This window comes from Taeniopygia guttata, chromosome 1, assembly GCF_048771995.1.
Source record: "Taeniopygia guttata chromosome 1, bTaeGut7.mat, whole genome shotgun sequence".
NCBI lineage: Eukaryota > Metazoa > Chordata > Aves > Passeriformes > Estrildidae > Taeniopygia > Taeniopygia guttata.
The window spans coordinates 23,154,160-23,176,507 of NC_133024.1; the positions used below are offsets into that span (position 1 = coordinate 23,154,160).

Below are 22,348 nucleotides of genomic sequence, written 5' to 3' on the forward strand. Positions count from 1 at the left end.
TCCTGCAGCATGGGATGCTTGCCCTGATGCCTGTCAGCAGCTCTGCTGTGCCAACAACTGGCCCAGAAAAGCCTTGCAGGAGAGCCCTGCACCACCAGCAGCAAGAGCAGATTGTTCCAGAGCATGGCCCTGTGCTCATCCCCGCTGTGTGCTGCGGGTGGGAAGGAAAGCAGCTCCTGCTCTGCCCACAGTGAGAGCCCACACGCCCCCAGAGGGACCAGCAGGGGCTGTCACCAGCAGCTGCCTCCAGCAATGAGCCTCTGCACATCTTCAAGCTGGGCCACGGGGAAGAGCTTTGGTCCGAGGCAGGAGGCTGTGTGGAAGGTGTGCGAGGGTCTGTGGTGGGAGGAATTTCAGGCTGAGTTAAGTACTGCCCATGGAGAGATGTGGAGAGCCCATCCCTCCCTTCACTAGACAGACAGCCAACAGACAAGCACAGGTGCTGGGAAGGGGCTTGTCTTGGCTCTGTTATGCAAAGCAGTAAAGTCAGCAGCCAGTGAGATGATCTGGGAGAGGTTTTACATGGCTGGAAGTTCTCAGGCTGCTCTGTGATGGGTGGTGGACCCACAAGCAGGCAAGTCTGCTTTATTTGAGCAGGCTTCCCAAGCCACATTTCAAAGAGGATGCACAGCCTTAGCTCAAGCTTGCCAGCAGCTCCTGGGTGCTCTGGATGACTGCTCAATGCCTGTTTCCCACAACTTGTGCTATCTGAAGCCACATCCAGAGATCAGTATATTCCCTACAGGAATACAGGGCCAGCACTGGGAGCCAGGTGCACTGTGAGGGACTGAAGCTTTGCTGGATTCCTACACTTGTGTCAAGTGCCTTGTGCATCCTCACTGACCCTCTGCCGGTGTGGCATCCTTGAGAAGCTAAGATCCAGGAGTGATTTTCTTTTTTGGGAGGACTGGGTTGCAAAATGAGTTGCAAGCTAAGGAGACAGCTTGGGAGGCTGAGATGAGATGGAAAACCCAGATTCATGTGTTGAGCTGGCAGAAGAAGGTGGGATGATCCACTTCCACCAGTGACTTCCACAAACTCTCCCGCTGCTAGTACTGCATCCTGTCTCCTCAGATATCAGGGGACCGCCACCGCTATAGAATCCTTGGCACAGACCTGGAAAAAAAATATCAGCATGCAAAATGGGACACCAGCAAATCAATGCCGAGGTGTGATTTCCAAACCAAGCTTAGCTGCTCTCCAGCCCTGTAAAAAAATTTGGAGTAGCTTTCTACTGGCAGAGTAGTATTATTCCTGGTCAGCATTTTGTAATAATTTGTAATATTTTAAAAGATATAAAATCAGATTTATCATCAAGGTTATTGGAATGTGTGACAATTCTATTAAGCATTTCAATTAGCCTTCTTCTTCGTGAAAATGGTTCAAACATTCTTTCCTCTAGTTTCCTGGGCAATGCACCATGTTTCAAGCTTAACTCGAAAGGTGACACTTTTGAAGAGGAAGCAGTAAATGTTCTACAAACCATATACTCTGAAAGTATTAAACATCAGAAAGCATTGTGTAAAGCTCATTGTCTCCAAAGTGTTCTCAAGTTTTTGCAGATACCACACCTGCCATGTGTGGACAGAATTCATAACACAGCCAACAGACCGATAAAAAGGTGCAGATATTTATGTGGAAATCAATGCAATTTCCAGCTCTCAGATGAAAGCTCAGCTTGTTCTCAGTCAGTTTGCAGATGACACTAAGTGTGGCAGCGTTGGCCTGCTGGAAAGTAGGAAGCTCTGCAGAGGGATTCTGGTCAGGCTGGATTGATGGGCTGGGACCAACAGCGTGAGATTCAGTGAGGCAAAGTTCTGAGTCCTGCCCTTGAGCCACAAACCACCCCATGCAGTGAAACTGGCCTGGGGGAAGAGTGGCTGGAAAGATGTCCAGCAGAGAAGGACCTGGGGGTGCTGGCTGACAGTGGCTGAACATGAGCCAGCTTGTTCCCCTAGAAGGCCAGTGGTATCCTGGCCTGTGTCAGCAACGGTGTGGCCAGCAGGAGCAGGGCGGGGATTGTCCCCCTGTACTGGGCACTGGTGAGGCTGCACCTTAAGTTCTGGTATTTCATTCATAGATGTGTATCTCTTTGCCCATCCTGACAATGCCTGCTTTGGATAGCAAATGCCAGTCTTGGCTGAATTGCAAGATATTTTTATGGACACACATTTTCCCATAGCCTTTGAGTACCATAACCCTTAACTAATTTCCAAGTGCAATTTAGCAGTGCTTGAACATAGTCCAGGTTCCTCAGTGAAGAAAGATGAAGAGCACCATCCCCAGAACATCTCATCACTTTTCTTACTCTTCTGGAAATTTTGAGTTATAGTAAGTGCTAAGAATTCAGATCCTCATTTACTGGTAGGTCTGCATGACTGCTAATAATTTCCTGTGTACATTTTGCAGGGGAAATGGGGTACATCTAATAATTGTTCTTACAGATACAAAAAGCTCTTCATGGTGGTAAAAGCAGGAATTAATGTTAATGAGTCTGCTGTTAGCAAGGAGTACTATTGGTGTTATGCTCATGCCTCACCAAATGCAAAGCTTGTTTGTTAAGCAGATGCCAGTGTTAACAGCCAAATTCTCTTCCCATGGATAACTAAGTGTTAGTTAAATGTACCATTAAAAATAACCATTTAAAATGTTAATGAAAAGAGAAGGTGTTCTTGCCAGGGTTTATCTTGTCTTCTTTTTAGCCTCAGCTTTAAGGCAAAGGCAGATTTTCCAGGTGTGTTGAGGGCACACACATGGACGTGAAGACCTGGTAGTGCTGCTGTCATTCATGTACAGCCCCACAAACCTGGCCTGTTTCCACCTCAGTGATCAGCCAGTAAAGCTCAGTACTGACCTTAATATCCACAGAGCACAGTGGTAAACCCCTGCCCTGGCACTCTCCCCACCAGCTCTGCTGTGATCCTCCAGGCTGCACTTCCTGGCTCGGGAAGGGAATGGAAGTGCCATGGAAGGGAGTGATGGTGATGGAGGAGGGTTCATAACCCCTTGCTGCTCTTCAGTCTCAAATAGCAAAGGTGTGGTAAGTGCTACTCATGTTCATGTTCACCATCCTGCTTGCACCTCGTGCTTAGGGATGTACCTCTGCTTAGCCCAGTGTTTGTGCTGTGCTTCTGACAGCTCTGGTTTTATTTAATTTCACACAATTTAAGAAAAGTCTGTACTCTACTGGAAACCAGGCTTACACTGTTCTATGTGTTATGTTCCAGAAACAAAATTAGCTATTACTTTTCACAGAAAATACTTCTGTTTTGTATGGAGGTCTCAAGTCTCTGCCCCAGTGGATTGTAAATAGACAACAGGAGAGACAGTGGAAGGTGACACAGAGGCAATGAAGGCAACACGCAGGCGTGGGCAGAGCAGACCATAGGTGTGAGCAGAAATAAGAAGTCCTGGATTTTCATGCTCCAGCAGTGAGGGAGGATGAGACCACCTCCCTTTCAGAGCTGCAGCCAGGCTCTCCTGCAGCCCAGGCTGAGCCTAGCCATGTGCAGCCTCGTGCTGCTGCCCTGGTGTTGGGTGCAGGCACATGCTGCCCCGTGCAGTAGTACAGTTAGCTGTGTGCTTGGGTGACACCAGGAAATAGAGATTCTCCCACTGGGAAAAGGACAGTCATGCCAGGCTGTGACAGTCGGGTGGCATTTACATGACACACCCCCATTATAATAATTTGGCTAGAGATGTCCTGGGTTTCCCAGCCCTCACATTTAAATTGCCCAGGTGCTGCTTTCTCCTTTGACCAGGGTTTTTCCTGCTCCTTGGTTTCTTCACCCCTTTAGCTGTGTTTGCTTGTAAACTTGCCCAGGCTACTCTGCTGCCCTCTTCCTCGGGCTCCCTTCTAACCTATTCCTTTCATGCCTGTTTGTGACCATGGTACAAGACTCCTGCCCCTTTTCCCAGTGTCCTGGCTGCCCTCATTCCAAGCCTCATGCCCTCTCTATTCCTCTGCTTTCCCACTCCCTCCATGTCACAAAACCACTCCAGTGCTGCACCCTGATGTTTCCTGGCCAGCATTTCTTGCCTTCTTTCCCACCAGCCCCCTTCTCTCTCTCCACCATCTCCACCATCATGCTCTGTCTTTTGGTGCTCCTGTCCTGTGCTCACCTAAGCAGCTCAGCCTCAACCCATTCCTTCCATCATCTTCCTTGTTCTTCCCCTCCTGGGACTGCAGCCTCGATCCCAACCTCTATCTATGCACATACATACAATCATGCGATTTAACTAATTAAAAAAAACCCAAACCAAACAAGGAGCTGAAGGCAAGTGCTGATTTCAGGGGTGTGCACTGCAGTTTTGTCTCTGGGATCTCCTCCTGGCAGCCCCATCACACATCTATTTCCAGCCAGCTCTTCATCCTCAGGCACTGCACTGAAGGGGTCAGACTGCTTGGGGGGATACAGCACCCTCAGTCCCAAGCCACTGGACCACATTGCCCCTCCAAGGAAGGTGAAGGAAGGGGTATCTTAGCCCACATTCCCCCTGTGGGCTGGAAAGTCCTCACTAGACATCATCAGAGAGGAGACAAGCCAGAGTGTGCAAGGAAGGGAGGGGAAATGAAGAAACATTACCTCCTTTTCACGTTTATTTAATTTTTGTATTTTTTTGTATTTTTTTTAAGATCACAGAAGAGCAGAGCATTCATACATGTAAAGAAACAGAAACGAGATAACAGAAGTTAAATACATTGAGAAAAGAAAAAATAAAAAGCTTCTTTTTTTTTTTTATTCCATCACTGGGTTTTGATCATTTGTTCATTGGGTTGTTTAGTTTTTTTGATTGGCTCTTTTACACACACACTTGCGCTTTTAAAATTTTCTTTCACAGAGCTACTTTCAAAACCAAAACAATGGCAAAAAATAAAATGGCCATTTTCTCGTTTCGTTAAAGAGAAGTTCAGCTCATGTCTACAGTGCTGGGGAAAAATATATATAAAGATATAGATATATATATATATTTATATGTATATAACACTGTTAATGAGGAGAGTTCTAACCACCCCACCGTGTAGCAAGAAGAAGGGACTGGCCTTCATTCTCAAGGTCTAGAGGATGAATCTTGGCTCCAGCCGGGAAGGTTGAATGATTCTGGGAGGTGGCACCATGGAGGCAAGTTCCTGCTCTGTGCCCCCTCCTCCCTTTCCTGGCACGCACGTGTGCTCCCGCAGGCACAGGCACAGGCACAGGCACGCACACGCCTTCTCCTGGCTGCTCAGGAGGTCACAGCGTAGCTGTGTGTCACAGACAGAGCCTGGCTGTGCGTGGTGGAGGTGTGGGGAAGGAGAGCTCCAGTAGCTGTGCCCCAGGAGCGCTCCTGTAGCTGTGCGCCTGGGGCTGGCGGGCGTGTGCGTATGCGCCTGTGTGTGGCCGCAGGGTGAGCAAATGGCACAATTCTGGAGAAGGACAGCCCCGCCTGGGATGTGCTCTCCTCACTGGCTGGCTCCTAGGTAGGCCCTGCTCCTCGTCTCTACCCGTCAGCCCTCTGTTACGAACAGAAACATCCACACGCCTTTCCTCAGGACACGGCTGGAGCCACCGTGGTGTCACACTGCTTTACTCACTGAGGCCCATTTTGCTGCATGGTGAGCATGCCCTGGGAGGCCAGGAGGGAGCTCCTGATGCACCATGAGGACAGGCAGGGAAAGAAGGGTCCACCTGGGATGCAATCTCTGCCACTTCCCCAGCTGCGCTGCCCAAGGAGCCCTGCTGCTCATGCAGCCCCCACCACCTGTGCTGCAGTCATGTCCCCCTGTCACTGCCCCCTCCTTCTCCACTGCCTTGGCACTTCTACAAGGCTTGCAGGGCAGTTGCTGTGGCACCAGCTAACCCAAGCCTGCAGCAAGTGAAGGACCCTTTGCTTCCCACCTGCCTGGGCTGATGAGGAGAGCTGCTTCTCTCACCCAAGGCCTGCCTTGGCAGGTCTCCTCGCCTCACTCCATCACCTTGGACCACAGAGGCACAGAGGACCACACCGAGGTACTCTCACCTAGATGAGTTCTGCTCCCCATACAGTGAGTGAACCAACAAGCAAGCACCATATGTTGCCCTAATGGAAGCCAACCATTAGGCAAAATTTTGGGGGCTGTGGGAGCTGCCCAATCACTGTTCTAGCAAGTTACAAGAAGGAAAAGTGAAAGAGGTTTTAGTGGTATGACACAGCTCTTAGTCAGCAAAGTCATGCAATTAAAAAAAAATCATCTTCTGGGCATCCCACTGGAAATGAAGCCACTCTAAGATTAGCGCTGAGAGGCCACGGTCTCCTCACTGATGAACCTGAGAGTTCTGCGCATGGATGATGGACAGCACTCATCCCTACCCTTTTCCACTGGCATCACATTTTGGAAATTACCATCCAGCTTCTCCATCACTTCCCTGCCTCAAGTTTTGCTCTTCCCACAGGACAGTTTGCTCCCAGCATCCCTAACTCAAGAAGTTTTGTGTCCTTGAGTCAGAGAAGCAGTTAGATTGTGCACCATCAGGAGAGAGAGAGAGAGGGAAAAAGAGAGCTGCTCACCCCCCTGGCACCTCCTCTGCCATACTGTCTTGGTCAGCCATCCCCCATGTCAGTTGCTACATCACATCAAGCACCATGATGATTTGTGCTGCAGGTCAGCATGCTTGGAGGAGAGGAAGCAGAGGTGTGAGGGGTTGGGAGGAGACGAGGTGTTTCCCTGTGCCCACAGATACCCTCACCAGGGAATGGTAAAGTGATGAAACACTGCACAAAAGCTGAGCTGAAATATCATCTGCTGGTGGGTCTGTGAAGGATTCTAGCATAACTCCAACTTCCCAGATCCTCTTGTTTGATCAGGACTTTCTGCTGCTCCCCCAAATTCCTTCCAGATGTGTAGCTTCCACTCAGCCTGGAGACCACATGGCTTTTGATGGTGGGTTTATCCATGCTGTGTTCCTGGACTTTCAGAACGGGGTTGCTCAGACAGGCGGCCTGGGGGCATAGTCTGGATGCACCTGGAGCTAAGAAGAGCTGGTGGGGCTTGGATGTTCTTTGACCAACAGTGGGGCAGGCAGCAGTGCACAAGCGATCTGCCCAAGTGGTGAACAGTCAGTGGTGTGAGAAAGATGTGCAGACAAAGACTAACTCTTGACACAATGCATGTCACCAATGAGATCCCATGAATGGCACGTTCACATGCACTCGGGGCTAGCGTGGGGCGACACAACTTCACTGGTGAAGGAAGCGGGTACGGGGCAGGAGGAGAGGGTGCATCACTGAGCAATGAGCTCGCGAGTGCGGGGCTGCAAACAAACAGAAATGAACACAACTGCCAAGGTACAGGTGTTGGTCGGCTGGAGCATCCCACATCACTCTTCCCAGCCGCTCAGAGACAGGCGTTTGCTTCGCTTTCCATCTCACCAGGCACACGCTCCAAGCAACATGCCACAGTCGTGCATGGAGTTCATGTGGCTCGGGGTGGCTGCATTTCCCCTGTCCAGTTCCTTCCAGAAAGACTTGCCTTCACCCCTCCTCTCGGTCATCCGAAAAGGGTTAGAAATCTGCTAGCAATTATGGGGCCATATATGAAATCTAAGTTTTTGTTCCTCTGCTTTGACATTACCAGACATCTCGTGTAACTCTTGTAATATTTACAAACCAGTAGAAGAAATACAATTTTTTTGTCCATTTTGTTCATATCTTTTTATAACACTAAATGTTAAATCTCCATCAATCAAACACAATTACACTGACAAGCTCAAGGAACTGGTGTCCCATTCCAAACACCCACCTTCCCTGGTCCCCAACCAGCTGAGAGGCAGCAGGAAGCACGAACACAGCTTTTTGGGAGGTGATGAGAAAGATAGCAATGCAAATGGGGAAGAGAGATGATGAGGAGAAAGAGTTTCAGAGAGAAGGGCCTGAGACACAAGAAAAGCCATTGCAACATCTCCATCAGAGGATGGAGCAGAGGAAGAATGGGAAAAAGCATTAGACCTTGCCTGTGTTTCCTATATTTATCTGGGATCACCTCTGAACAGGTGCTTTGAGCAGTCTCTAAAAGTTCAGGAGAAACAGGGGGATTTTTACAGCACCCTGTGAAGCACACTGCAGCTCACAGGATCAGATTCTTGGAGAAAATCAAGCTCCAACCTACCCACAATTTCCCTAGGAAAAGACATTGCCAGGAGTGGGGTTCCCAGCACTTCTGCAGACAACAGGCATACTTGGTGTTGGTGAATTTTCTCAGAGAGGTCTGCAATTAACTGGCTTTCACCCTATTTCACAGCCATGCAACAGAGACAAAGATCTGCTCAGGGCCTGCAGGAAAGACCAGATCCCGCCACGGGAGCTGGGGCCATTTCCCCCACTAATGGGCAGATGGTTTCAAAAAATGGGTGTCCTACTTTTAGTGAGTTATCTCCCTTTTTACCATATGCCTTGACATCTAAAAAAAACATCCCCTCAAAATTCCTTTGAACCAAAACACACATGAGATAATGAGGTGCCAGGACTTGATGACCACCGCCACACCGCAGGGGTCTGATGTGTGTGACCCCAGTGCCTAGGAGTGACCCCACAGTGACAAAAACACATGCAGAGAATAGGTGCTACCATAGCAACCGGGTTGACATCAAAGAACCTAAAGTGGGCTTGACTCAGCCCTTAGGAGCAGCCTGTCACAGCAGGACACTGCAGGCTGCCCGTGTTTTTCAACAAAAAATCCTGTGGCAATAAATCCAGGCATAGGTACAGCCCCGAGAAACAGCTCTGTGGTGTTTTCCCTCATGCCAGTGTGCAGGAAAGGGTGCAGCTCCCAGACCTGGCTCCTGGAACCAGGATCAGCTCAGGGCCATACCAGGGGAAAGAGGAGGCCTGCTGCAGCAGAAAAGCTGGAGTTGTTACTAAGACTCTGAATTCTATGACACTGCTGAAAGTCAGGCACGAGGACTGGCATGTCTGAATGCTCTGAAGGATGCAGGGCATTTTTTTTTGTGGGCTGACACACATCAGTCTCCAAAGGAAATGCCCAAGTCCCACCAATGACTGCCCTATTTTGGAGGAAGGGAGCCATCCCTGGATATCTTGGATGGATTTCAAGCACCAGCTGCCCACTTGCAACTTGCAGGTATGGCTTTGTGGTCTGGAGGAGCATAAACAACCACCATCCAACCCTGCAATGCCCAAACTTCAGCCTCTCATGTGTCTCTTTAATAAATTTCCTTGCACTTCTGGCTGCCTGGGAGGAGCCCTTGACTGCCTGCTTAATTGCCTGCCTGCTCTCTTGGGAGAGCTGAGCTCAGCAGCGCTGGCAGTGCCGCAGTGCAAGGCAGCAGCCTCACCGGACTGTGCCCCACCCACGCCAAGGTGGAGACGGGCTCGCAGGCAGCAATTCCCACTTTCCTTCCCGGCAGGGGACCACCTGGCGGGGATCTCCTCCCACACTCTGCAAGGCCAAGCTGTTTCCCCCTCGCCTGCATGTGGGCACGGCTGCCAAGCGTGCTGCCACTGCCCCAGTGCCCAGGGCAAAGACAGAGGAGCAACCTGGCTGCTGCTGGAAAGCTGAGTGGCTGAGCGCCTGTAAAACACTCTGCTGTCCTGGGAGGGTCACTCGACTTCACTGGGCTAAATCAAGCTCTCCCCTGCACACCTCTCTCTCCAACAAAGCCCCACCTGATAAACCCCGTGTTTTATCATCTTTGCTGCTGGTAGATACTATGGCTTGTGACAGGCCAGGGGACACAGGAGTCTTCTCTCCACTGCCCTGACCCACACACAGGCAGTGGAGCCCCTGCTCACTCTGGCTCTTGCAGCAGACCTTGTGCTGGTGTGGCAAATTCCAGCCACCGCCCAGCATTTTCTCAGCCCTGTTTCTCACAGCTTTTTCTTGCCTCCTCTCTTGGGAACCACTAAAGCCTCTCTTGTTGGCACCTCTGTATGTGATTCTGCCACATGGGAAGTGTGGGGCATTCTCCAGCAAGACCAGCACCCTTGAGATAAGAGAAGAGCAGGGGAAATTGTGCTGCCCACTTCTTTGCTGCATCATTTTAAGCTCCTTCTTTGTAAACCCAGGATTTTGGACCTGACATTTGTTTTATTTCTTACATTCGCAGGTCCTGGATATTTTCTGACCCAATTTCTTTCAAATGTGGAATTTGCAGTGAGTTTTGTAATAGCAGTGGTATACAGCACACACACATGCACACACACACACACTCACCCTTACACAGCCTACATTTCCTTTTATACTGGGGAGGACAGTAAGAACAAAACCAACAAAGCAACAAAAAAGGGTATTGGCTCTATTTTTGCATGTCTACCAAAATGGTTAGAACGACCAGATTGTGGTTTTCATGTTGAGGTATCGCTCCTATGCACACTGTACCTAAAAGGAATGGCTGCTTGGTGACATCCAAAGTCTCATCACTCACATCCCACCGGCCCAGCCTCCCATCCCCAGGAGGAATGGTGACTGCACTCTTCAGTCCATAGTGTTGTAGGCCAGTCCTGGTTTCTTCTGCTTGCTTGGACAATTGCACATGAGTGCACACCCCCATGCGTGTGTGCAAGCACTCATGCATAGCAAGAGCTGCTACGCTGGTACTTGGAGGCTGAGAGCCAAACAGGTTGGAAGTAGGAGAGGAGAAAAAGCCTAGACAACGGTGCAGACTGACTCTTGCAAGCAAGGTGGCCAGAAGACAAAAAGCCAGTGAGGACACAGGAGAGGGGGGACAATGTGAACCTGTTTTGTAGCTGCCCCTCTCTCCTCACCCCTCTTCTCTGCCTAAGTGATCTCTCTGCATCTTGTCTCACACTTACAAGGCAGGACATTATCTACAACAGGATGAGCGTATGTACACATGGACTGTTCATTTTGCATGCTTAGAGAGAGCAAGAGAAAGAGAGAAAGAGTGAAGACGGAGCAAGAGCCACACATGCATGCACGCACGCACACAGGCATACACAGGAGAAAGAGAAAGACACCTGGTTGAATTGAGAGGGGGGGAAGGAAGAGGATTTTAAAAGGAAAAAAAGAAAAGTAGGCTTTCAGTGAAGTTGACACAGCTTTAGATTAGGCCTGTGGGGGTGATGTTGCATGAAGGAGGGGACAGGAAATAAGGTGTTTAGCAAGGGCTGGGTGCACATGAGTGCAGGGTGAAGTGAAGAGAGGAAGGAGTTCTTCACAGGACACCAGTGTGCAGAGAGCTTCAGGTGACTTGCTCTGGTTTGTGGCTATTTTTTTTTCTTTTATCTTTTTTTTTTTTTTTTTTTTAAATTTGTTTTTAAAAGTATGAACTGGTGGAGCATTAGCTCACAAAAATGACCCAGGGCATCCAAAAAGTTAAATGGCTATAGACACCGAAGCAAAGACCTCTTTCTGCAAAAGAAAGAAAGAGGAGGAAGGAAGGAAAGTGAGGGAGTATGGAAAAGAGGAAGGAGGAGAGAAAAGAAAAGGGATCTTCTTTTTGATTGGCTTTGCAGGTTTTGTTGGATTGTTTACATTGCAGCATCCTCTGGTGACACGATCCTTGCTGGTGCCCCATTCTCTCCCTCGCTTCGTGTTGCCTACTAGGCAGTCGATGACTTGACAGCCGGCTTTTCAGGTTTTGGATTAAATGTTGCTGAGTCTTCTTTGCTGTAATTTTTCCTCTCCCCCCTCTTCGCTTCTGAACACACAAAAGTTGTGAAAGAAACAGTCGTCTCTCTCTCCCCCCCCCCTTTTTTCTCTCTCCCCTCTCTTCGCTCTGTCTCCTGTATAACGCGTTTTGTTTTGTGTGTTGTTGTTGTTGTTGTTGTCGTGTTGTTTTTTTAATTATTATTAATATTATTATTTTAATTCTGATTTGTATTAACATTTGCTGAGTAGGCAGAGCAGGGACGCTGCCAGAAGCCACAGTGGGACGGCCAAACTCATGGAGCCGTTGTCTACTCTCCCTGTGCCGGGTCCTGCAGGGTGCGAGAAGGGAGAGAAAAGAAGACAAGGTTACACGAGGCTGGGCGAGATGGGGGCGACACAGGAACACAGCGCTTCAGTCCCAGGCTGCTCCTGCAGTGGTGGGTTTGGCCTGCAGGGCACAGCTGCCTTCCCACCTCGGTGAGCCTCCCTCCAGCCCAGCTCCAGGCTGCTGCCTGCCAGCTCATCAGCATCCTCCTTCCCTCAGCCCAACGCTCCAGTGGCATGTGGCTCTCTAAACAGCACCCACACTGGAGGAACATGGCCTGGAGCAAGCGGGGAGGCTCAACCCTGGCTGCTGACCACATCCCAGCCCTTGCTGTGCCTCCAGCTGGGAGCTGCTGGCCTTCCAGTGCAGGGATGTGGTTCACACCTTCGCAGATGGCCACCACCCCCACACCTGCCCGCTCTGCCGCCTTCCCAGTGGTGGCCCTGAGATGCCCGGACTCATTGTAATTCTGCACAGTGGCCGGTACCTGTCTGCAGGCTCCACAGGAGCTGATTCATCACCGCGGTCCGATCAATAAAACACAGGCCCAGCCAGCAGACACCTCCCCTCCCTCCCAGGGCTGCACTGGAATGATTTGTTTCTGAATCGGGGTGGAGGAAGGCTTCGCTGCGGCACTTACAGCCCCGTGGCACGACACCTATGGGGTGAGGGTGCAGGCTATGACGGGGAGGTTGATTTTTCATGAGGGTGGGAAATGAAGTTGCACGTGTGTGCATGCGCATCTGCCGGCTCTGTCAGAGGGGGCAGGGAGAAGCACGCTGCTGCAGCAACAAATAATGCAGCCTCGCTCCGGGAATATTAAGCGCTAGCACTCCTGACATCTTCTCATTCATCCTCTCATTTATAGGCTCCCTTTTCTGGATGGCTTTAACGGCAGTGATGCTGTTTTAAATTCACCTTGCAATCCCAAGCCTCGGCAGCCTTTTCTTTATAACTGGTCAGGGAGGTGCATGTGGCTGTGGGTCTGTAAATGCAGTGCTCCCCATGCATGTGTGCACATAAAGTGCTCGTGTACACATGCACGCACGCGCATGTACGTGTGCATTTGTACGTGTATGTGCCTCTAAGATACTGGAGTGTAGAGATGGAGGCAAGGTTTTATGTTGGAACTGATCCTGCTGAAGAAGAAGTCATGCTTACTACCAAAAAACCTGTTTCTTATGGCAGAGGGGAGCCAAAAAAAAAACCAAAAACAAAACAAAGGCCCTGTTCAGGAGAGCTCCTTGAGACTGAAGTACAACTGCTTCCTGGGTGGAGCACAGGTGCCACAGGCTTGCTCAGCAGCACAGTCACTATTAAACTCAAGTTGCTGACTAAAAGGCAGCAAATCCAAGAGGGATATCTCCAGAGTCCCTCAAATTCCGTTGCACTTCCATTTGTCTGATTTCTTCTTAAGGTAGCTGACTAGAGTAGCTGTTTGTGCCCCAGTTCTATTCTATCATTATTAAGTAAATATGTGCTGATTTGTGTGGAAAATTTATGTTCCATCTATGGCTTCCTTTTTTTTCAGTTAGTCCACTTGCATCTTTTGTGTCTTGTCACACAAATCCTACAACACTGGGTTTTTTTCACTTGTTTTATTTCCTCCCCTAAACTCAGGAACAAGTTTCAGTTCATCTACTACCCCTGACTTACCTATGTTTCAGAAAAAGTATCTCTCATAGTCAAATAATGGTGTGGTGGCTGTTTGTGACCTTTTGCATCCCTTTTTGGCATAAAACATGACTCATCTGGCCCAGCAAATAAACAAGAGCACACCAGGCAGGGTGTGTTTGTTGCCCACAAAAAAAAAAAAAAAATCAGCCACTACATTTTTACTATGTCTTAAACACTATTTGTCTTAACGCATACATGGACATGTACATATCATACTCATGACAACCATTCCTCCTCTTTGCCACTTTCCTAGGGCATCCATGCAACCAGAGCAAGAACATTTGCATCAATGGTGGCAAGCACTGCACACCCAGCAGAGCAGAGGCAAGGGGACATTTGGCTGTGTCTGGGTACTGCTGCCTTAATGCATCTAAATGCACGGATCAGAGTTTGTGAGCTTGGTGGGGACTGGGGGCAGGGGCATGGTGTGGTGTGGTGAAGAGATGAGCCTCTGCAATATCCAGGTATAAGAGAGGACACACAAAGACATATGGTGTGATGGAGGACTTGGGAGAGGGTCACACCAGCTTCTGTTCTGCTTGAGCTTGTGTGTCTAAGTTTGAGGGCATTTGAAAAGCCAAAACTCCCATCTCCAGAGATGAAAAATGATACGTGTTCTTGTGGCTCCCTGTGTGTCCTAGTCTGAGGCTGCAGAATCCTCTCCATGCTCATCTTCTGTGCCACACCACAGGCTAAGACCAGCAGCTGTTCTAACCAGCAGGGCATGCAGATGCTGGGCACTGTGTTAGGCTGACTGGAAGCACTGGGATCCAGTGTGGCCTCTGCACATAACCCTGGGGGCCACATGGAATCTCTGGGTTTTACAGCACATAGAGTACATGCTGTGGGTGCTACATTTACTGTCACAAGCACTGTAAAAATGTGGGGAGGTTATAATTCTATATATAATAATAAATAATGTTTTGGAGGACAACAGCTGCTCAAGTGTAATAAGAAAGAGCGTGAAAGTGCTGGAAGAAAGTAAAATGCTTGTCTTTGAGTGAGATTTTCTGCAGGAAGTAGCATCCGTTTTCAATTCATTCTATCACTGTCACCCTTCCCTCCCAGGCACACCTCAGGCTGTGCCAGCCCATGTTTGCATGATGACTTCTCCACATGTATGCACGAACTGCTGTGGGCTATGCACGCCCCTGCCGCTCCCACAGGTCCACGGGTGATCGCCCACGCTGGGGGGACAGTGCCAGCCCCACAGCAGGCACGGTGTGCTGCAGAACCCACACACTGCACACTGCCCTCCCTGAGCGTGCCCAGCGCTGCTGCACGGCGGGACCTGCACATGTGGCCAGGCACGCGTGGGCACGGCTCCCCCGGTGGGCACGGCTTCCCCGGTGGGCACGGCTCCCCCGGTGGGCACAAGCACACCGCAGCCCCCAGCCTCCGAGCGCGCAGACCCCCCACAATCCCCCATCCCTGCAGCCCCCGGCGTACATACCCCTCGCAAACCCCCTGTCCTGTAGCCCCCTCGCCGTTCCCGCACATCCCCATGCCATCACATCCTCTGGCCATCCCGGGTATCACATCCCGTGCCCATCCCGGGTGTCACATCCCGTGCCCATCCCGGGTGTCCCATCCCGTGGCCATCCCGGGTGTCACATCCCGTGCCCATCCCGGGTGTCCCATCCCGTGGCCATCCCGGGTGTCCCATCCCGTGCCCATCCCGGGGTCCCATCCCGTGCCCATCCCGGGTGTCCCATCCCGTGCCCATCCCGGGTGTCCCATCCCGTGCCCATCCCGGGTGTCACATCCCGTGCCCATCCCGGGTGTCCCATCCCGTGCCCATCCCGGCTGTCACATCCTGTGCCCATCCCGGCTGTCACATCCCGTGGCCATCCCGGGTGTCCCATCCCGGGTGTCCCATCCCGTGTGTCCCATCCCGTGCCCATCCCGGGTATCACATCCCGCGCCCATCCCGGTCCCGCAGCAGCACGGGGCCAGCCCGCGGTCTCCGGCGCCCTCTGGCGGCCGCGGCGCGGAGCCGCCCCGCCGGTGGCGCCCGCAGAACCCCCCCGGACACCCCCGGCTGCCCGTCCCTGCTCCCTGTCCGCTGGCACCGGGAGCTTCGGGGCTGTCCCTGCGGTCTCCCGCTTGGCTGACCTTGAGCCTGTGCTCTGGGAGTTTGCTATAACATCCCGAGCTGTTCGTCCCCCCCACCCCGCCCCGGCAATTGGGCAGCACTGTCAAGTCCGTGACCACGCAACAGCTTTCAAGGGGAGGAAATTGGGTTTCTGATGCTGATGAGCTAATATGAATATCTGGCAGCATTTCACAGCTAAACCCTAAGGGACCCCAGACCCTAAATGCTGACCGAGTCAGATCCCATTAAGCAAATCAAGAAGGAGCAGACTGAAAATTGTCAAGGGCAGAACTGCACTGCTATTCCTTGCTCCAAATGTGAGATATTTGGATACCTGGTGCAGAGGCAGCTGGAGCCCTGCCATGGTGCCTAACTGTGCTGCAACAGCCTCATGGGACACAGCATCCTGTGTTTCCAAGGCTTTATTTGTGCCACACGTTCAGCCTGGGTGATCTGCATTGGTGCCATGCCACAAGGTAGCCTTGGCCAAGATTTACAGAGCTACAGAGAACTACAGAGTAGTTCTTACATGGCTGAAGGGGACCATGTGCAGCCCCCATCCAACCCCTCTCCCCAAGACACAGTAACTGTAGCTGCATCCTTAAATTTAACGATGGGAAAACCAGAGCCATGCCACGGTGGCCTCACTGCTCCTGCCCACCCCCCTGTGTGCAACAGCCCAGAATAGCCTGGCACAGAGAGGCCCCAGGACACCTCCTAACGCTTCTGGGAGAGTTTCCACACACTTCTGAGTGAAGACTGGGACATCAGTAATTTCACCTAGTGCCTAATATTCCTGCAGGCAAACCATTCCACACAGCATGGGGCAGGAGAATTGCTGCATGCCCCCATGTGCAGAGGGCTGCCAGCCAGCCTAGCCAAGGTTTCCCTAGCGTGGATGTGGGGTGTGTGCTACTGCACCAGGCTTGGCATGGGATAGCTGCAATGATTGTGTGTGTGATGCTTCAAGAACTGCTCCTCCTGCCACGAAGAGTGTAGGAAAAGACACAGCGAGAAGAATGGGGGACTTGGATTAGATGGCAGAGGAAGATGAGAAAAGCAGGGTGCTGCTTACATTCAGCCAGGTTGCAAAGCCAAGAGCTGATCTCATCCGCAAAAAGAGCCTGAGGAACACACCACAAGGAAAGCCCTTTGCTGGGTCAGTCCAAGAGACTTGTCTAACCTTCAGTGCTGTCCTCTGTAGGGGCCAGCCAGGAGCATGTGGCCAGCATGGCATCATACTGGCCTACTTCAGCTGCTTCACAGTCGTTATGAGCCAGCAGAAGCTGCACCACTTTGGGATTAATTTCTTCTTCTTTATACTTATCTGGTCACTTCTGGACTGCCTGGAGACTTCCATATCCACAGCCTCCCTCAGCTCTTGAAGAACCACAGCAGCAGTCAGCTGCCAGCGATGACATTGTGGCCCCATATTAAATATGGTGCTGTGTTCTCCTGTGATTTTAGGACCTTGGCATTAACAGGTGGCCTGGCACATCACCTGCTATTAGTTGCTACCTGAACTGGTTAGATTAAAACTGTCTCAGTCACTCCTTGCTCTGCAGCCTCCTCTGCTCAGTAAGGGAGAGCCAGGCTAAGGAAACTACTCAGTGTGGGAAGAATTAGCTGTAGAGTGTTCAGATCTTCCCAGGAAAGGGAGAAATGAATTTTTTTTTATCACGAAAACTTGCAACATATCCTTCTTCTGCAGCAGTGTCTGAGGTTGGAAGGCTGGCCCTGCACTGGCCTTGCCTCATGGCTTGTGTTGGTCTTTTAAAACCTACAGTGCCCACTGGGGCTTGGGGGCTGCATGAGGCAGTGAAAAATACCTAAGGGCATCTGGGCAGGGGCATGGGAAAAGGCTGCTATGATAAGAGATATAGGCAGGGGGTAATGTGGACTGAGGTGACAGATGAACCTTGCACTTGTACCAATGCCGGGGCCTCATGCCGGGGGACAGCGCTCGTACTCGTCGTGTCTGTCACCGCCCCCCGGCCGGCCTCGCTGCGCTCCGGCCCCTCCGTCCCCGCCGCCGAAGCGCCGCTCCTTCCCCGCGAGGTGGCAGCCCAAGGACACCAAACCCGCCTGGCCACCCCGGCAGCCTGCGGGCTGGAATGGCACGGGAAACGCTGGGAATAAATAACAGCCGGGGCTGGGCGGCGCTGCACGCCCGCCCGGCACCGGCCGCGGTCCCGCCCTGCGCGCTCCGAGCCGCCGCCGGCAGCAGCCGCGGACCGCCACACGCATGTGGCACGGAATCTGCTCCCGCCGGCCCGCATCTTTCCACAGCCACTACAGCTGCACCCTCGGCAGAACCTCTTTGGAAGACACATAAAAAGCAGGATATCTACCTGATAGTAAAAGGGTTTTAAAATAATGGGGATTTAGAGTTAACAGGAAAATAAGCTTAGCAGGCCCTGGAAAAATAAATACCTTAAGCACATGAAGAACTAGTACTTGCTAGAACTGCACCTGTGTAGCTAGTACATGATAAATGATATAATTGTTAGATGTGATGATTGTTTAGTAATTAAATATAATTACTGTTTAATCATAAGAATAATCATGAGAAAATGTGGTCAGGGACCTAAGAAAGATCACGAGAAACTCATGTCAATGTATAAAATAGAACAATATAAGTTTAATAATTAATATGTAAGTTATCTAATGATAGAGTATAAAATACGTTCAGCTCAAAAGCCATGGCAGAGTCAGATTTGGGTCTGTACCCCTGACTCCCAGAGCTCTTAATAAAAGCACCTGCCTATAATCATATCCCATGATTATGTGTGTTTCTGAATGCTAACATACCCACTACGGCAGCAGAAACCGAGGGTGCAGGGGGTGGTGGTGAAGTTTGCAACCCACTCTACTTATTCCACTTATGATGGGCCCCCAGCATGAAAATGGACCTGTTGCTGTCCAGAAAAAAGCCATGAAGATTCTCAGAGGGCTGGAGCACCTCTTCTATGAAGAGAGGCCGAGAGGCTGAGAGTCAGAGTTGTTCAGCCTTGAGAAGAGAAGGCTCCATGAGACCTCACCATGGTCTTCCAGTACCTCAAAGGGGCTGACAAGAGCTGGAGAAGGGCTTTTTGTAAGGGTGTGTAGTGATAGGACAAGGGGTAATGGTCTTACATTGAAAGAGGGTAGATTTAGATTGTATGTAAGGAAGAAATTTTTCACTATGAGGGTAGTGAGGCATTCACAGAAACTGTGAATATCCCATCCCTGGAAATGTTCAGTGCCAGATTGAATGGGATTAGAGTAACCTGGTCCAGTGGAAGGTGCCCTGCCCATAGCAGGGGATTTGAAATTAGATGGTCTTTAAGGTCTCTTCCAACCCAAGCCATCCTATTATTCTACTTCCCCCATGCAGGTATGCCCCCTTCTGTCTCTACTCCCTCCAGTGTGGCAGGCACATTCTTTCAAGATTTTTCATAGAGGAGCACAGAGGAAAGGGAGAGAAAACTATTTCTATTTCTGCTCCTTGTTTTTCCTATGTGAAATGTGTTTGGAGAATTGTTTACCTGGGGTGATTACTTAATTGGATTCTGGTGAGGATTGTTTGAGCCTGATGGCCAATCCAATCCACCTGTGTCTGGACTCTTGCGAGAGGGCCAAGAGTTGTGAGTTAGTTAGATATGGTAGTTAGAAAAGGTAGGTAATTAGTTTTAGCTTTTCCTTTAAAGAGTATATTAATATATTTTAGTATAGTTATGATAAAGAAATAATTCAGCCTTCTGAACTAAGAGTCAGACATCATAATTTCTTTCCACGGGGTTCACCTGCATTTACAGTACTCCAGCTTCTTTTTGTAACACCAGCAGCACCCTTGAAGGGGCCCGTTAGAGAGGGGGATGGAGGCTGTGCCATGACACATGAGCCTTGCTCAAGAGGCAGATGAGTGCAGATGTGTAAGTAAACCCACATGTTCACCAGAGGCATGCCTCCAAATGTGTGCACCATGATCACCAGCAGAAACTGAACCCGTTAGTTTCGAGACTCCCAGCACAGATCCTTAGAAAGGATCATTTGAGATGCAAGCAGAGAACAGATACATTCCTAAAGGAAAAAATCATCCACCAATCTATATGTTTCATATCCACATTTGTCAATCTCATAATCTGAGTAAACTAAAATGCAAGTGCCAGTTTTTCTCTTATTTACATTAACAAAACCCCAGAGCTTGACATATCTGCAGTTTGCTGATGGAAGAGGGCCTACAGAGAAGGTTCAAAGGGCATCAGAGAGCTCCTGGCTCTTGATTTGCTTTGGGGAATCTTCCCTGGGGATCCTGCCAGGGAGCGCAAGGTAAAATCCGGTGTTAGAGGGCAATTGGTCCCCATGAGTTTCTGAATGGAAGAGAAGCCAGAAAACAGCATGGGATGGGCTTGGGGAACTTGTCTGTGCTGGGAAGGAGTGATGACAAACTAAGTATAGCCAGCCTGCTGTTTTTCCAGGTGCTGTCCACTCTGAGAAGCTCTGGGCTCCATGTTGTTGATAAGCTGACTCTGCTTACAGTAAAGGCTGGAGTTCTGCTTCTTGAGCAAAGAATAGGACCAAAAAATGGGAGATGGAGGTGGGAAGAAAAAACCCCACCTGCAAAGCAGAAGGCACAAGGCAAAGAGGATGTGCATCATGCAGGTGTCTCTATCATCTCACTCCCTGGGGCCTATGTAGGGTCTTAGGGTTTGCACTTGCCAACTGCTCTGCAGTAAGTAATTTTTCCTAATCTGTTGACTCTCTTGCCAGGGTTTCAGAAGATGAAATCTTTATTATCATGGAGGCTTAAAAGGGAGGAATACTGTTAATTCCATTTTCAAGGTCATACTTTGAAAGTTATTAATTTCTTTCTTCCAGGGCTTTGCACTCTACTCTGAGGCTTTAGGGATTACCAGCTTCTACTTACTAGGGTTCATCTGGGGCTTTTTTTCTTATTTCTTTCCTGTTCCTCCCCCCTCCTCTTAGAAGAAGACACATTTTTTTCTTCCCTGTTCTCAACGTTGAAGCTATTTTGCTTATTGCCTGCTCATTCCCCATTGTCACTCCCAGTTCTGCTCCTGTAATTAAAACTTGACTGTGACTGCAGTGGCAATAGGCTGGCTTTCCTAGAGGTGCAAGTACCACTGTGAAAGCTGGGGAGGATGCCCTCCAGCAACTCTCCAACAAGATTAAGGAAATGTCTCTGGTGTCTATCAATCTTTGCACTCGGTTTAATGTATTTCAGAATTTGCTCATGCTTTTTTAGCACTGAACAGTTCTTCCCCATGTTTTGGACCTCATTCATGGTGTTCGAAGTACTCATCTATCATGCCTCATGTCTTAGAGGAATAAAGATTCATTCTGTAATGCAGCTCACCCATCCTTCCCTAAGGTCTGAAGACTATCCCTGAAATTGTATTTCTCAGTATCTTTCTGAGAAGGTTGTGGTGCTTAAGAGCTGTCTGCTTACACCATTTATCCTGGAGCTGGTCCTAGTCTAAAACTGAACTGGTTATCCTGACCAGTGAGGTTGGTGGTGGATAGAAGACCACCTTTGTTTCAAGGTTGCACAGATCTTCCATCATGAGATCTGTCTTGTGTATATAAAAAGTTTCAATGTTTTCTCATAGCTGAAGAATTTTTTTCCCACCCTTTTAATTTCCCTAGCAACTGAAGGTTTATTTAAAAAAAAAACAACCACCCCCCAAACCCAACCTTCCCCAGCGACTGATACAAAATCAGATACTTAAAACTGCATTGTCTTCAAATCACACATTAAAGACTCTCATTCTACAAGCAAAGAATAAAAGAACCAACCAACCAAACAAACCACATAGCACAGACTTCTTCAGAAGTCATTATGGGGAAGATCTGAGCTTTTTCTGTGTTTTGCTTTCCAAGGAAAAAGCAATCCCTCTCCTGCTCATCTCTCAAGCACATGTGTAGGGCACAGCAGACCAAAGGTGATGTCAAGCATATAACCCAGTGTCTCAACAGAAGACAAACAGCATAGCTCCCCTCACCCAGAGCACACACAGCCCTAGGAAGCAGGTTTCCTAATTGGAGGCTCTGGAACCTCTTGAAAAATTAATATTTTCATCAGTTTCATGTCTGTCTGTTTACTCACTTCATCCCTGCTATGGTTTTCTACAAGCTTTACTGGATATATGGCATGGGAAAGATTTGAGTGGCTGTGGACAGAAATTGAGAGGTGGGGCACATGCCTAGGGGTGACTGGAGCAGAAAAAGAACTAAACTGGGGTGGAGGGTGGCCAGCGTGCTTGAGGTTACTCTGGTACTGAATCCTCTCCTACCGTGGCCTCTGCTCTCCCTATTTTTCTCTAATATCTGCATAGAAATGTCCTCCCAGCCTGTCCTTGAGGTCTTAGGGATATCACTCTCAGTATTTCAGTGAATTAGAGATGTCATGACAATCAAAGTGGGCCCATGTGCTGGTATATGTCTCTAAAGTGTGAGGTCTAATTAAATACTACCATGTGTTCCCTGTAGTTCTCATCAAAATATGGAGGTGTCCGTGTGTGCAATCCCAGAGTGAGACTCCTGGTCACCGTAACACCCTACCAGTGCAAGCATGGCTTTAATACCTGGCCCAGGCCTGGAAAAGCCAGAGCAGGAAGCCATCCTGGCTTCCCACAGCCCATTCCCAGGCCAGTACTAAAAA

General features: G+C 49.7%; 1 protein-coding gene across 4 annotated transcripts in view; it reads right to left on the minus strand.

Annotated features, from left to right (window-relative positions):
* Positions 1–4,587: 4,587 nt before the first annotated feature.
* The window catches only part of LSAMP (limbic system associated membrane protein), a 1,013,191-nt gene continuing 995,430 nt past the window's right edge, over positions 4,588–22,348 (minus strand). For all 4 annotated transcript variants that reach the window (XM_030285948.4, XM_041719600.2, XM_004177104.6 and 1 more), the window contains one exon: positions 4,588–11,916. In XM_030285948.4, the coding sequence (XP_030141808.1) occupies positions 11,819–11,916 (98 nt within the window). In that variant the 3' untranslated portion in view covers positions 4,588–11,818. The remainder of the gene's footprint in view (positions 11,917–22,348) is intronic.